This window comes from Equus caballus, chromosome 27, assembly GCF_041296265.1.
Source record: "Equus caballus isolate H_3958 breed thoroughbred chromosome 27, TB-T2T, whole genome shotgun sequence".
NCBI lineage: Eukaryota > Metazoa > Chordata > Mammalia > Perissodactyla > Equidae > Equus > Equus caballus.
In genome coordinates, this window is record NC_091710.1 from 24,228,509 (window position 1) to 24,241,959 (window position 13,451).

Consider the following 13,451-nt stretch of genomic DNA (forward strand, 5'->3'; position numbering starts at 1 on the left):
TTGGTATCATGTAATAATCTTTGTGCTAAGTCAGTCAGCTATAAATCACCAATTTATTACGTCATCATTTAGCACTTTCATGGTCATTTTCACATGAGCTATATTTCTAAAACATTGAGATGCCATTTCACATATAGAAATTTCAAAGAAACCAAAACTTCTTCCTTGATTCAAGTATAATGATCACTAAATATAAGAGTTTGGAGGGTACAAAGACTGGGTCTGTCATAAAATAGCCTAGGTTAAAATAAACAAGCAAACAAACTGGACTCAGCGTGTAGGGCCTGGGTTTACAGGTTTGTTTATATTTCCATAGGTAAGGAAAGTTATGCCTGCACCCTCTATGTCTATTGCTGTCATTATCTATCTGTCTGTCTGTCTGTCTGACTACATGCATACATGCAATTTTGTAGGAAAGGAAGTACTCTTAACCCTCGTCTTCATAAAATGCTGAAATATGTGGGTTTGGTCTCCCAAGCACTGTTTTATTATTTTCTTCACGACTTTTCAACACTTGCTAGAGTCTTATAACAATGGTGATCATATAATTTATTTCTGAAACTGGAATAATGTGGATGGTACTAAATGCACTGGGGGGGCACTAAAAATAATCTATATTATATAATTACTGTAATTGATATTCAGTTCAATTTTATTACTTCAGAAGACCCAAAAATGTTTCTATTCAAAAGTTATTACCCAAACTAGATTTTTTGTAAATATCTATATATGTACACACAAATCCAAAATTTTTAAAGCTTTTCACTGATTAAAAATAGCGAAGGCAAAATAATTATTCTTGATAAATACCCATGTACTCTAGTTTCTTATCTATATCTCCCTCTAATATTTCTGATAATATTGGAACAGCATTTATTAATATCATCTTAATATTTTCATTATTCTGCTTATGATTTTGTTCAAGGTTTTATTTTGTGGCTAATGTACTTGAAACCGTTGACACCTTCAATTGACTCTATTATAGACAACAAAATATATGTTTAAGTTAATTTTTATTGTTTATGATAGGTTACAATCTTGTGAAATTTCAGTTGTACATTATTGTCTGTCAGTCGTGTTGTAGGTGCACCCCTTCACCCTTTGTGCCCACCCCAATCCCCCCTTTGCCCTGGTATCCACTAAACTGTTCTCTTTGTCTACATGTTTAAATTCCTCATATGAGTGGAGTCATACAGAGATTGTCCTTCTCTATCTGGCTTATTTCACTTAACATAATTCCCTCAAGGTCCATCCATGTTGTTGTGAATGAGACGATTTTATTCTTTTTTATGGCTGAGTAGTATTCTATTGTATATATATAGACCATATCTTATTTATCCAATCATCAGTTGATGGGCACTTAGGTTGCTTCAACTTCTTGGCTATTCTAAATAAATAATGCTGCAATGAACATGTGGGTGCATAGGACTTTTGGAATTGCTGACTGCAAGCTCTTTGGATAGATACCCACTAGTGGGATGGCTGGGTCATATGGTATTTCTATTTTTATTTTTTTGAGAAATCTCCATACTGTTTTCCATAGTGGCTGCACCAGTTTGCATTCCCACCAGCAGTGTGTGAGGGTGGCTTTTTCTCCACAACCTCTCCAACATTTGCTACTTTTTGTTTGGGTTATTTTTGCCATTCTAAGGAGTGTAAGGTGATATTTTAGTGTAGTTTTGATTTGCATTTCTCTGATGATCAGTTATGATGAACATCTTTTCACGTGCCTGTTGGCCACCCATATATCTTCTTTGGAGAAATGTCTGTTCACGTCTCGTGCCCGTTTTTGACTGGCTTGTTTGATTTTTGGTTGTTGAGTTATGTGAGTTCTTTATATATTATGGAGCTTACCCCTTGGTGGATATATGACTTGCAAATATTGTTTCGCAATTAGTGGGTTCTTTTTTTGTTTCAATCCTGTTTTCCCTTGCCTTGAAGAAGCTCTTTAGTCTGATGAAGTCTATTTGTTTATTCTTTCTATTGTTTCCCTTGTCTGAGAAACATGGTGTCTGAAAAGATCCTTTTAATGAAGATGTTAAAGAATGTAAGGCCTATATTTTCTTCTACAAGCCTTATAGTTTCAGGTCTTACCTTTAGGTCTGTGATCCACTTAGAGTTTATTTTTGTGAATGGTGAAAAAGAATGGTCAATTTTCATTCTTTTACATGTGGCTGTCCAGTTTTCCCAGCACCATTTGTTGAAAAGACTTTCTTTTCTCCATTGTAGGTCCTCAGCTCCTTTGTCAAAGATTGGCTGTCCATAGATGTGTGGTTTTATTTCTGGGCTTTCAATTCTTTTCCATTGATCTGCGCACCTGTTATTGTACCAGTACCATGATGTTTTGATTACTGTAGCTTTGTAGTATGTTTTAAAGTCAAGGATTGTGATGCCTCCACCTGTGTTCTTTTTTCTCAGGATTGCATTAGCAATTTGGGGTCTTTTCTTGCCCCATATGAATTTTAGGATTCTTTGTTCTATTTCTGTAAAGAATGTCATTGGGATTCTGATTGGGATGGCATTGAATCTGTAGATTGCTTTAGGTAGTATGGACATTTTAACTATGTTTATTCTTCCAATCCATGCACATGGAATGTCTTTCCATGTCTTAATGTCCTCATCCATTTCTTTCAGGAAAGCCTTGTAGTTTTCATTGTATAGGTCTTTCACTTCCTTAGTTAAATTCACCCTGAGGTATTTTATTCTTTTTGTTGTGATTGTGAATGGGATTGTGTTCTTGAGTTCTTTTTCTGTTAGTTTGTTATTAGAGTATAGATATGCTACTGATTTATGTAAGTTGATATTATACCCTGCAAATTTGCTGTAGTTGTTGATTATTTCTAAAAGTTTTCCAATGGATTCTTTGGGTTTTTTTTTTTTCTGCTTTGTCTCCCCAAACCCAGCCCCCTGTACATAGTTGTATACCCTAGTTGCAGGTCCTTCTAGTTGTGGGATGTGGGATGCCGCCTCAACATGCCCTGACGAGCGGTGCCATGTCTGCACCCAGGATCTGAACCCTGGGCTGCCACAGTGGAGAGTGCAAACTTAACCACTCGGCCATGGAGCCGGCCCCAACTTTGGGGTTTTCTATATAGAAGATCATGTCATCTGCAAACAGCGAGAGTTTCACTTCTTCCCTCCCTATTTGGATTCCTTTTATTCCTTTCTCTTGCCTACTTGCTCTGGCCAAAACCTTCAGTACTATGTTGAATAAGAGTGGGGATAGAGGGCATCCTTGTCTCGTTCCTGTTTTCAGGGGGATGGCACTCAGTTTTTTCCCATTGAGTATGATGTTGGCTGTGGGTTTGCCACATATGGCCTTTATTATGTTGAGGTAATTTCCTTCTATCTCCATTTTGTTGAGAGTTTTTATCATAAATGACTGTTGGATCTTGTCAAATGCTTTCTCTGCATCTATTGAGATGATTATGTGGTTTTTATTCCTCAATTTGTTGATTGATTTGTGGATGTTGAGCCATCCCTGAGTCCCTGGTATGAATCCCACTTGATCATGATGTGTGATCCTTTTCATGAATTGCTGAATTTGGGTTGCCAAAATTTTGCTGAGAATTTTTGCATTGATGTTCATCAGTGCTGTTGGCCTGTAGTTCTCCTTTTTCGTGCTGTCCTTGTCAGGCTTTGGTATCAGGGTGATGTTGGCCTCATAGAATGTGTTAGAAAGTGTTCCATCCTCTCTAATTTTTTGGAATAGCTTGAAAAGGATAGGTATCAAGCCTTCTCTGAAAGTCTGGTAGAATTCCCCAAGAAAGCTGTCTGGACCTGGGGTTTTATTCTTTGGGATGCTTTTGATTGCTGTTTCAATCTCCTTCCTTGTGATTGGTCTGTTCAGATTGTCTGCTTCTACTTCACTTAGCTTTGGGAGATTGTAAGAGTCTCAGAATTTATCCATTTCCTCTAGGTTATCCATTTTGTTGGCATATGGTTTTTCATAGTATTCTCTTATAATCCGTTGTATTTTTGTGGAGTCTGTTGTCATTTACCCTCTTTGACTTCTGATTTTGTTTATTTGAGCTTTCTCTCTCTTTTTCTTTGTAAGTCTGGCTAGGGGTTTGTCAATTTTATTTATCTTCTCAAAGAATCAGCTGTTTCATTGATCCTTTCTACTGCCTTTTTCGTTTCAATAGCATTTATTTCTGCTCTTATTTTTATTATTTCTCCCCTTCTGCTGACTTTGGGCTTTGTTTGTTTTTCTTTCTCTAATTCAATTAGGTTTAATTTGAGATCGCTTATTTGGGATTTTTCTTGTTTGTTAAGGTGTGCATGTATTGCAATGAATTTCCCTCTTAATACAGCTTTTGCAGTATCCCATATGAATTGGAATGGCATATTATCATTTTCATTTGTCTCCAGATATTTTTTTATTTCTTCTTTAATTTCTTCAATGATCCATTGCTTGTTCAATAGCATATTGTTTAGTCCCCACATCTTTGTCCCTTTCTCAGCTTTTTTCTTGTAATTAATTTCTAGCTTTATAGCATTATGATCAGAGAAGATACTTGTTATTATTTACATTTTTTTTAATTTATAGAGGCTTGCCTTGTTTCCCAACATATGGCCTATCCTTGAGAATGTTCTGTGTGTACTTGAGAAGAATGTGTATTCTGCTGTTTTGGATGGAGTGTTCTATATATGTCTATTAATTCCAACTGTTTTAGCTTTTCATTTAATTCCACTGTTTCCTTGTTGATTGTCTGTCTGGATGATCTGTTCAATGATGTGAGTCGGGTGTAGAGGTCCCCTACTATTATTGTGTTATTTTTGATATCTTCTTTTAGGTTTGTTAATAGTTGCTTTATGAACTTTGGTGCTCCTGTGTTGGGTCCATAGATATTTATAAGCATTATTTCTTCTTGACGTAGTGTCCCTTTGATCATTATATACTGACCCTCTATGTCTCTCTTTACCTGCCTTATCTTGAAATCTACTTTGTCTGATACAAGTATTGTGACAACTGCTTTCATTTGTTTGCCATTAGCTTGGAGTATCATCTTCAACCCCTTCACTCTGAGCCTGTGTTTGTCATTGGAGCTGAGGTGTGTTTCCTGGAGGCAACAAGTTGTTGGATCTTGTTCTTTAATCCATCTTGCCACTCTGTGTCTTTTTATTGGAGAGTTCAATTCGTTTACATTGAGGGTGATTATTGATGCATGAGGGCTTAATGCTGTCATTCTGTCACTCATTTTCCAGTTTTTCTGCATTTCCTTTGTTTCACATCCGGTGTGTTTTGGCCTACCCATTGACTTCTACAGTTTCTTATGCTGTTTTCTTAGCTTTTTCCTTATTTAATTTTTGTGTTTCTCTTCTGTTTTTTAGTTTAGTGGCTACCCTGATGTTTGTATTCAGAATCTCGTGCATAACATCGTCCATTTTCTGGTGGCCTCTTATTTCCTTAGGCTAAACTGATTCAGACCTTTTCCTCCTCTCCTCCTACTTTATTATTTTCATCTCTTATTCCAACTTGTGTTGTGAGTTTGTGGTTAAAGTGACAAGATTGTCTTTATTTTTGGTGTTTTCCTTCCCTTTATCCTTGTTCTATAGTTGAATATTTGCTATCCTATTCTGATTCTATCTATTTGTCTCCTTACTCTGTGTTTTGTGACCCCTTTCTCCCTTTTTTCTTTTTTCAGGTATGAGGGCCTTCTTGAGGATTTCTTGTAGGGGGCTCTCATGGCTACAAAGTCCCTTAGATTTTGTTTGTCTGGGAAAGATTTCATTTCTCCCTCATATCTGAAGGATATTTTTTCTGGATAGAGTATTCTTGGCTGAAGATTTTTGAAAGTGTCGTTCCAATCTCTCCTAGCTTGTAAGGTTTCTGCAGAGAAATCGCTGAAAGTCTGATAGGGGTTCCTTTGTAGGTTATTTTCTTCTGCCTTGCTGCCCTGAGTATTCTTTCCTTGCCATTCATTTTTGCCATTTTTGCTACTATATGCCTTGCAGTAGGTCTTTTTCCATGACATATCTAGGAGATCTGAAGGCTTCTTGCACACATATTTCTCTCTCATTCCCTAGATTTGGGAAGTTCTCTGCTATTATTTCTTTGAGCATGCTTTCTGCTCCATTCTCCTTTTCTTTGCCTTCGAGGATACCTATAATTCTTATGTTGCGTTTCCTCATTGAATCAGCTGTTTCTTGGAGATTTTCTTCATTCATTTTTAGTCTTAGTTGTCTCTCTTCCTCTTTATGGAGCCATTCAACCTGTCTATCTTCGATTATGCTGATTTGCTCCTCTATGGTGTCCACATGGGCATTCAGGGAATCCATATTTTGTTTTACCTGATCCATTGTATTCTCATCTCTAGTATTTCTAACTGATTCTTCCTTATAGTTTCAAACTCTTCTGTGAAGTAATTCCAGAACTCTTGACTTGTTTCTCTATATTTTCCTTTACCTCATTGAATTTTTTGAGGATAGCTATTCTGAATTCATTGCCATTCAGTTTGCTTATTTCAAGTAAGTCCTCAGGACATAATTCTGTGTTTTTATTGTTTTCCTTCTGGTCTGGAGCTTTTATGAATTGTTTGATGCTAGAATGGTTTTTCTGCAGTGATATTATTTGGTTGCAATTACAGCCTGTCACCACTAGATGTAAGTCAAGAGCCATGTATTCTGAGCCATCTGCCTTCAGTCATGGGTTGTGGGGGGGGCACTTTCTCTTGCAAGCAGACCCAGGTTTCCCAATCAGCTCTATCTGGTCTCCTGTGGTCTTGGCTTGATAAGGTCACCCCACATGAAAGCTTTCACCCTGTTAGAGGGCTTCCCTCTATGCTCCAAGGGTGCTAGGGAGTCCTGGGTGATCCTGCTGACATGCAAACCTTCCCCCACTCCTTCCCTCATGGAGCCGCCCGTGGCAGCAATCCCAGTCTTTAGGGGAGGGAGCGAAGGTCTCTCTTACCTCTTTCCAGCTCCTCCAAGGGGGGCTCCACCTCTCCACCCTCTGTCGTTTGACTGCTGTGGGTCTCTGAGGATTCCTGTGCTATTAGGATATTTTCTGTTGGAATATTGTTGCTCCTTTCTGTTGTACATTGGAGGGGAGAAAGTCCTCGGCAAGCTCACTCCACCATGATGCTGACATCACTCCTTCAAAATATTTTTAATTGGAAAAAATACCCTCTCTGAAGGTTATGACATATCTGTTAAACTCAGAGTAAATTCTGACTACTACAAATGAAGCTTGACCAACATTTGTGGATAGGTTTTTGTATGGACATAAATTTTAATTTCTTCTGGATATATTCCCAGATGTTTGATTCCTGAGTTTTGTGATAAGTGTAGGGTTAGTATTTTTTAAGAATACTTTCTTCCATGGCTGTACCATTTTCACTACTTTCAGCAATGCATGAGAGATCTAGTTTTCCTAAATCATTGGCAGCATTTGATATTGTCACAACTTTTTATTTTAGCTGCTCTAATAGTTGTATAATAATATCTGATAATGATCTTAATTCACAGTTTCCTAAAAGGTAGTGATGATGTACACCTTTTTTTTTTCTGAGGAACATTAGCCCTGAGCTAACATCTGTGGCAAATTCTCCTCTTTCTTTGCTGAGGAAGACTGGCCCTGAGCTAACATTCATGCCCATCTTCCTCTACTTTATATGTGGGATGCCTGCCACAGCATGGCTTGACAGGTGGTGAGTAGGTCCACACCCGGGATCCAAACCAGTGAACCCCAGGCCACCGAAGTGGAACACGTGAAATTAACCACTGTGCCACTGGGCTGGCCCTGATGTACATCTTTTTATGTGTTTCATTTTACTTTGTTGTCATCTGTATATCCTCTTCAGTGCAATGTGTCTTCCAGCTTTTGCCTAGTTTCTAATTATATTCCTTACTTGCTAATGTTGAATTTGATAGTTATTTATGTAGTCTAGATATCTGTCCCTTGTCATATTCTCCCATTCTGTAGCTTGTCTTTTCATTATGCTCACAGGTTTTTTTTTTCAGATAAAAATGCTTCAGTTTTAAGGAAGGCCAATTCATCTTTTCTTTTCTTTTATGGATCATGTGTTTTGTGTTATGTCTATGAATTTTTTGCCAAGTCTTAGATCCTACAGCATTTTTCCTATGTTTCTTCTAAAAATTTTATAGTTTAACAGTTTGTGTTTAAATCTGTGATCAATTTTGAGTTAATTTTTGTATATGATGTGAGCTTTAGGTCAAAGTGCATTGTATTGCTGACAGATATTCAACTGTTCCAGTACCATTTCTTGAAAAGACTATCCTTCCTTGATTGAATTGCTTTTATTTTGTGTAGTAGGTCTATTTCTGAGTCCTCTAATCTGATCCATTGCTGAATGTGTCTATTCTTCCACTCATACCACACAGTCTAGATTATTGTAGCTAAATAATACATCTTAAAATCAAGCAGAGTAGTTCTTACTACTTTATTAGTTTTTCAAAATTATTTCAGTTATTTTAGCTTCTTCAACTTTCCATTTACTTTTCAGCCCAAGCTTACATACAGGCTTATATATAGCTATAAAACTTCCTGCTGGAATTTTGATAGTCAATATGTTAAAACTATATATTAATTTGGAGGAAAATAGAATATCTATTATGCTGAGTCTTCCAGTCCATGAACATGGTATGTCTCTCCATTTGTCTCTCCATGATATGTCTACTTTGATTTATTAGATCAGCATTTTGTAGTTTTCAGTATACAAAGCCTGAATATGTTTTGCTAGATATCTATTTGCAATGTTTGTGTCCCTCCAAAAACCATAGTTTGAAACCCTAATCCCAATGCAACTGTATTTGGAAGTGAGACCTTTCAAAGGTAATTAGGTTATGAGGCTAGAGCTCTCATAAATGGGATTAGTGCCCTTACAAGAAGAGACCAGAGAGCTAGCTAGCTCTCTCTCCCACCATGTGAGGACACACCAAGAAGACAGCCATCTATATACCAGGAAGAGGGCATTCATCAAGAATCTGAAGATGCTGGCACCCTGCTCTCACTCTTCTAGCCTCAAGAACGGTCAGAAATAATTATCTGTTGTTTAAGCCAGCCAGTCTATGGTAATCTGTTATAGCAGTCCAAACTGACTAAGACACTGTCTATTTCATTTTTGAATGATTTCAAATTGTGTTTTTCCCTACAGTTTCCACACAGTCATTGCTAATATATAGAAATACCATTGAGTTTTGAACATTCATCAAGTATTCTGTGACTTTGCTGATTTTACTTACTAGTTATAGAAGTTATTTTGTACATTCTCTGATATTTCTAAGGAGACAATCATGTCATCTGAAAATAGGAAGATTCTTAGGTCTTCCTTTCTGATCTGTATGCCTTTTATTTCCTTTTCTTGCCTTATTATCCTGCCTAGGAATCCAACACTACGTTTAAGAGTGGAAAGAGTGGGCAGCCTTGCCTTGCACCAAATCTTAAGAGAAAAGTACTCACTCTTTCTTCATTAATATCATGTTTGCTGTAGGTTTTTATGGGTAGTTTTTATGATCTAGAACAAGTTCCTCTTTATTCTAAGGTAACTCAGAATTTATATAATAAATGGATGTTGAGTTTTGTATGGCCCATGCACAGGAAAAAGGCCATCAATAGAAACTGTCTTTGAGGAAGATTACATGTTTGATTTACTAGAAAAATACTTCAAATTAGAAATTTTAAATAATTTCAGAGAGCTAAAAGAAACCATGTATAAACAACTAAATGGATTATAATAATGATGTCTTACTAAATGGAGATCATCAATAAAGGCTTAGAAATTCTAGTATTGAAAAATACAATAAATGAAATGAACTATCCATTAGACAGGCTAAACAGCAGATTTGAGCAGACAGAAGAAAGAATCAGGGAACTTGATCATAGGTCAATTAAGAATACACAATTTGAGGAAGATAAAGAAAAAAGAATGGAAAAAATTGAACAGAATCTAATAGACCTGTGGGGCACTATCAAGCACACCAATATACACATAATGGGAATATCAGAAAGTGAGGAGACAGATAAAAGGACAAAAAGAATATTCAAAGAACTAATGGCCAAAATTTTCCCAAATTTGATGACTAACACTAATTTACACATCCAAGAAGTTCAATGAACTCCAAGTTGAATAAACTCAAGAGAGCCTCTCAAAGACGCATCATAAGAAAACTGACATAAGGAAAAGACAAACAGATAATATTGAAAGAAGCAACAGAGAATAGACTCATCATGTATAAGGAATCCTCAATAAGATTAAAATAGCTGATTCTTCCTCAGAGACCATGGAGGCCAGAAGAGAATGAATTAAAATGTTCAAAGTGATGAAAGAAAAACCACTGTCAACCAAGAATTCTTTCGCCAGTGCACAGGGAAATCAAGAGAGTTTAATACTATACAAATGATTATCTATTTTGGAAACATATGTTCCAGTAGTATATAAAGCAAAATATCAAAATATTGAAAGGAATTTCACCAGAATAGTGGTAATTAATGATGACTCTACTCCTCCTGTATTTCTAAATTGTATTTAATAATATGCATTTGTATTTGAATAAAAATAAAAAATAAAAAATGTTACATAATACATCATAAAATAAGTTTGAAATACATATTATATAATTTTCCACATATTTTAGATGGAATATAGATGTTTTATTTAAAGGTATAGAAAGAAGATATCAAACTCAATATTCCTGCTCAACAGCTTAGGTCCTTTTCACTATTAACAAAATTCTACAGAAGTAATTTCATAGTATGTCATAACATCAGAATCATCACAGTCACCTGTGAGCTTAAATGAACCTTATAGGGCTTGTCTTTCTGCCACATATTGCTGTAATTTTCTGATAACATTGGTATGTCTGGATTGTCATTTTTCACTTGATAAATTACGTGCTCAAATCTTGCTGAAGATTCCAACGGCTCGATTCCATAGCTGATATTTTCAAACTGAAGGAATCCCCTGAATAGTAGAAAGCAATGATATAAAAATCCTGCAAATGATCCCATCAAAGCTATAATCTAAAATGTTGTGAGAAATGAGGAATCATAGTAAGGAACATGTTTAAAGGCACTTTCTTTTCCTATTTTTTTTCAGTCTACCATTAGTAACTGAGTCACCACATCTGCCTTAGTTTTGCTCACATATGAAAAATCTAAACATAGTGAAAAGTATTTTTTATTTTCTGTATAGTAGTCACATTCATTCAAGATATATTAAGGCCAAGTACTAGCTGGGAAGCAGGACATTTGCTGAGAATTCCAGGAATAAAGTTCTTGTTCTTACAGAGGTGAGAACAAGGGAAAGCAGGTTTATAGAGTAAACACCTGAAGAGGTTGATATCTATGAAAAGCACATTCAGGGAATGCCAATTTTCTGATTTTAAATGAGTAAATTCTGGAAATCAGGCAAAAAAAAAAAAAAAACCCAAAAGGGAGTTAGGAGGAGTCTTTTTTCTGTGCTCTGGACCCATCTTCTGATAAACTTACCACCTTCCTCCTGCCACCATCAATGATGAAAATCACTCATCCCTGCCCTGTACTTCTGAGGGAGCTTCTTAATTAGTTGCTTTATGTCTGATACTGGGTGCACCCAAACTGACAGCATATGGTATGTGCCTATTTAAATAACTAATTAATGCCATTTTCCATAACTGATAGATAACTGATAGATAATGTGACAATACTTAGAGAGATGTCCTAAAGTTCCCTTTACTGAAACCATCCCCTTCTGCACTGTGTCCTGAAAATACCTCCAGTCAGGATCCCAGATGGATTTCATTTGAGTGGACACTAAGGTCTAGCTACTAATACTACTATAAAAGGAGGCCATCATAAAGGACGCTTTCAGACTCGAATTCCCCTTAACCCTCTACAGTTGTGTCTCCTAGCCACTAAGTTTCATCTTAAAGTATGCCCTATGTTTTCCATGTATAAATGCCCTCTAAGATGCTATTACCTGAGTCCAGAACAGATGCTGAGTGTCGCAACTGAATTTGGAAAATCTGCAATGTATCCCTGGTAATGGCAATGCATCTGAAAACAGTATAGAAAGGCAAATAAATACATTCTTTATGAATAAAACATGTATTGGTAAACATTACAGAAGACTCAAAATGTTAAAAGAATTGAAAATAATAAGATGTGTATCAGCTAGATTTATTAATGCAGATTCTCAGGGAAAAATGTTTTTGACAACTCTACTTTGTACCACTTAGGTGCCCAAGAATATTCTCTGAGCCTGAGTTTCATGTCTATCACATGCTGTTTCTATGTACAACAATCAACCATATATCAGGTCATAATTATATGGAACAAAATATTTGTGTTAAATTGTCAACACGGAACAAAAATATCCCAATGGTAATGATATGTCTGCTTCAATAAAGAAACACATAATACTAAATGTCTAAGACATGTGAGTCTTACCTTAAAATATGAAGACTCAGCATGCAAAGATCCATTTTCACTGTATGCATAAACCAAAAAGTTCTGGGATAAGAATGAGCTAAGAAAAGCAAAAATAAAAAGTGTTTGAGTTATCAATTTAATATGGATGTAAACAGTAAAATAAGAAAAATAAATGTGAAATATATGATTCCCATAATAATCTGCTTTAATTAGAGCAATTTTAATGTGGCATACCAGTTTAAATTCATAGAACTGGTGTATCAGAGAGTCCAGGCATGGTTAACACTGGAATAGACTCCAAATTCTCTGTTAGATATTTGTGTGTGTGCCTGTTTACATCTGCAGTCAACCAATATTTACTGAGTGCCTACCATCGGACAGATCCTCTTCTAGACACTGCAATACAGCAGTAAACAAAAGACAAAACCACTAGTCTTCACGACAGTGAGGGCCACACACTGCTACCAGGTTAGATGGTGATAAATAGGCCTGGGTGAGGGAGATTGGTTGCAAAATGTAGATAAGATGGCATGAAAAGGCTCACTGAATAGACAAAGACATGAAGATAAGCCACACGGATCTGCATAGAAATGTTATTTCAGAAAGAGTTAGGAGAAAATGCAAAGACCCTGAGGGAGAACTATGCTTTGTGTATATAAAGAATAGCTAGGGGGCAATGTGTCTGGAGTGGAATGGGACTGAGGATGAGAGACAGTAGTAAGAGATGCTGTCACAGAAGTAAGAAGTCATTGGAAGTTTTTGAGCAGATAAGTGATAGAATCAGACCAACATTTTAATAGAATCAGACTGAATGCTATGTTGAGAAGCATTCATAGGGCAAATAAGCAGAAGCAGAGAGTGCAGTTAGGCTGTTGCAGTCATTCAGGCAAGACAGGATGGTGGCTTGAACTAGGATAGGAGCAGTGGTGGAGGACCAATTCTGGATGTATTTTCGAGGTGGAAAACATGGGACTTAATAATCCATTGGATATGGGGGAAAACAAAAGAAAGATGTCAAGGATGACTCCAGGTTTTGTTATGAGAAACTGGAAGAATAGAGTTACCATTTACTGAGATG

General features: G+C 36.4%; 1 protein-coding gene and 1 long non-coding RNA gene across 3 annotated transcripts in view; one reads left to right on the forward strand and one right to left on the reverse strand.

The window, feature by feature from the left end:
* LOC138921042 (uncharacterized) overlaps positions 1-13,451 on the forward strand; it is a 37,657-nt gene that overhangs the window by 9,022 nt on the left and 15,184 nt on the right. The window lies entirely within an intron of this gene.
* LOC111770949 (disintegrin and metalloproteinase domain-containing protein 18-like) overlaps positions 1-13,451 on the reverse strand; it is a 36,814-nt gene that overhangs the window by 7,360 nt on the left and 16,003 nt on the right. Inside the window, exons 4-6 of one of the 2 annotated variants that reach the window (XM_023630792.2) lie at positions 12,392-12,470; positions 11,922-11,998; positions 10,748-10,925 (exon numbers count right to left, since the gene is read on the reverse strand). In XM_023630792.2, the coding sequence (XP_023486560.1) occupies positions 10,748-10,925; positions 11,922-11,998; positions 12,392-12,470 (334 nt within the window). Of the gene's footprint in view, positions 1-8,008; positions 10,926-11,921; positions 11,999-12,391; positions 12,471-13,451 lie in introns of those variants that run through there. The other variant, XM_023630793.2, reaches the window with a different exon arrangement.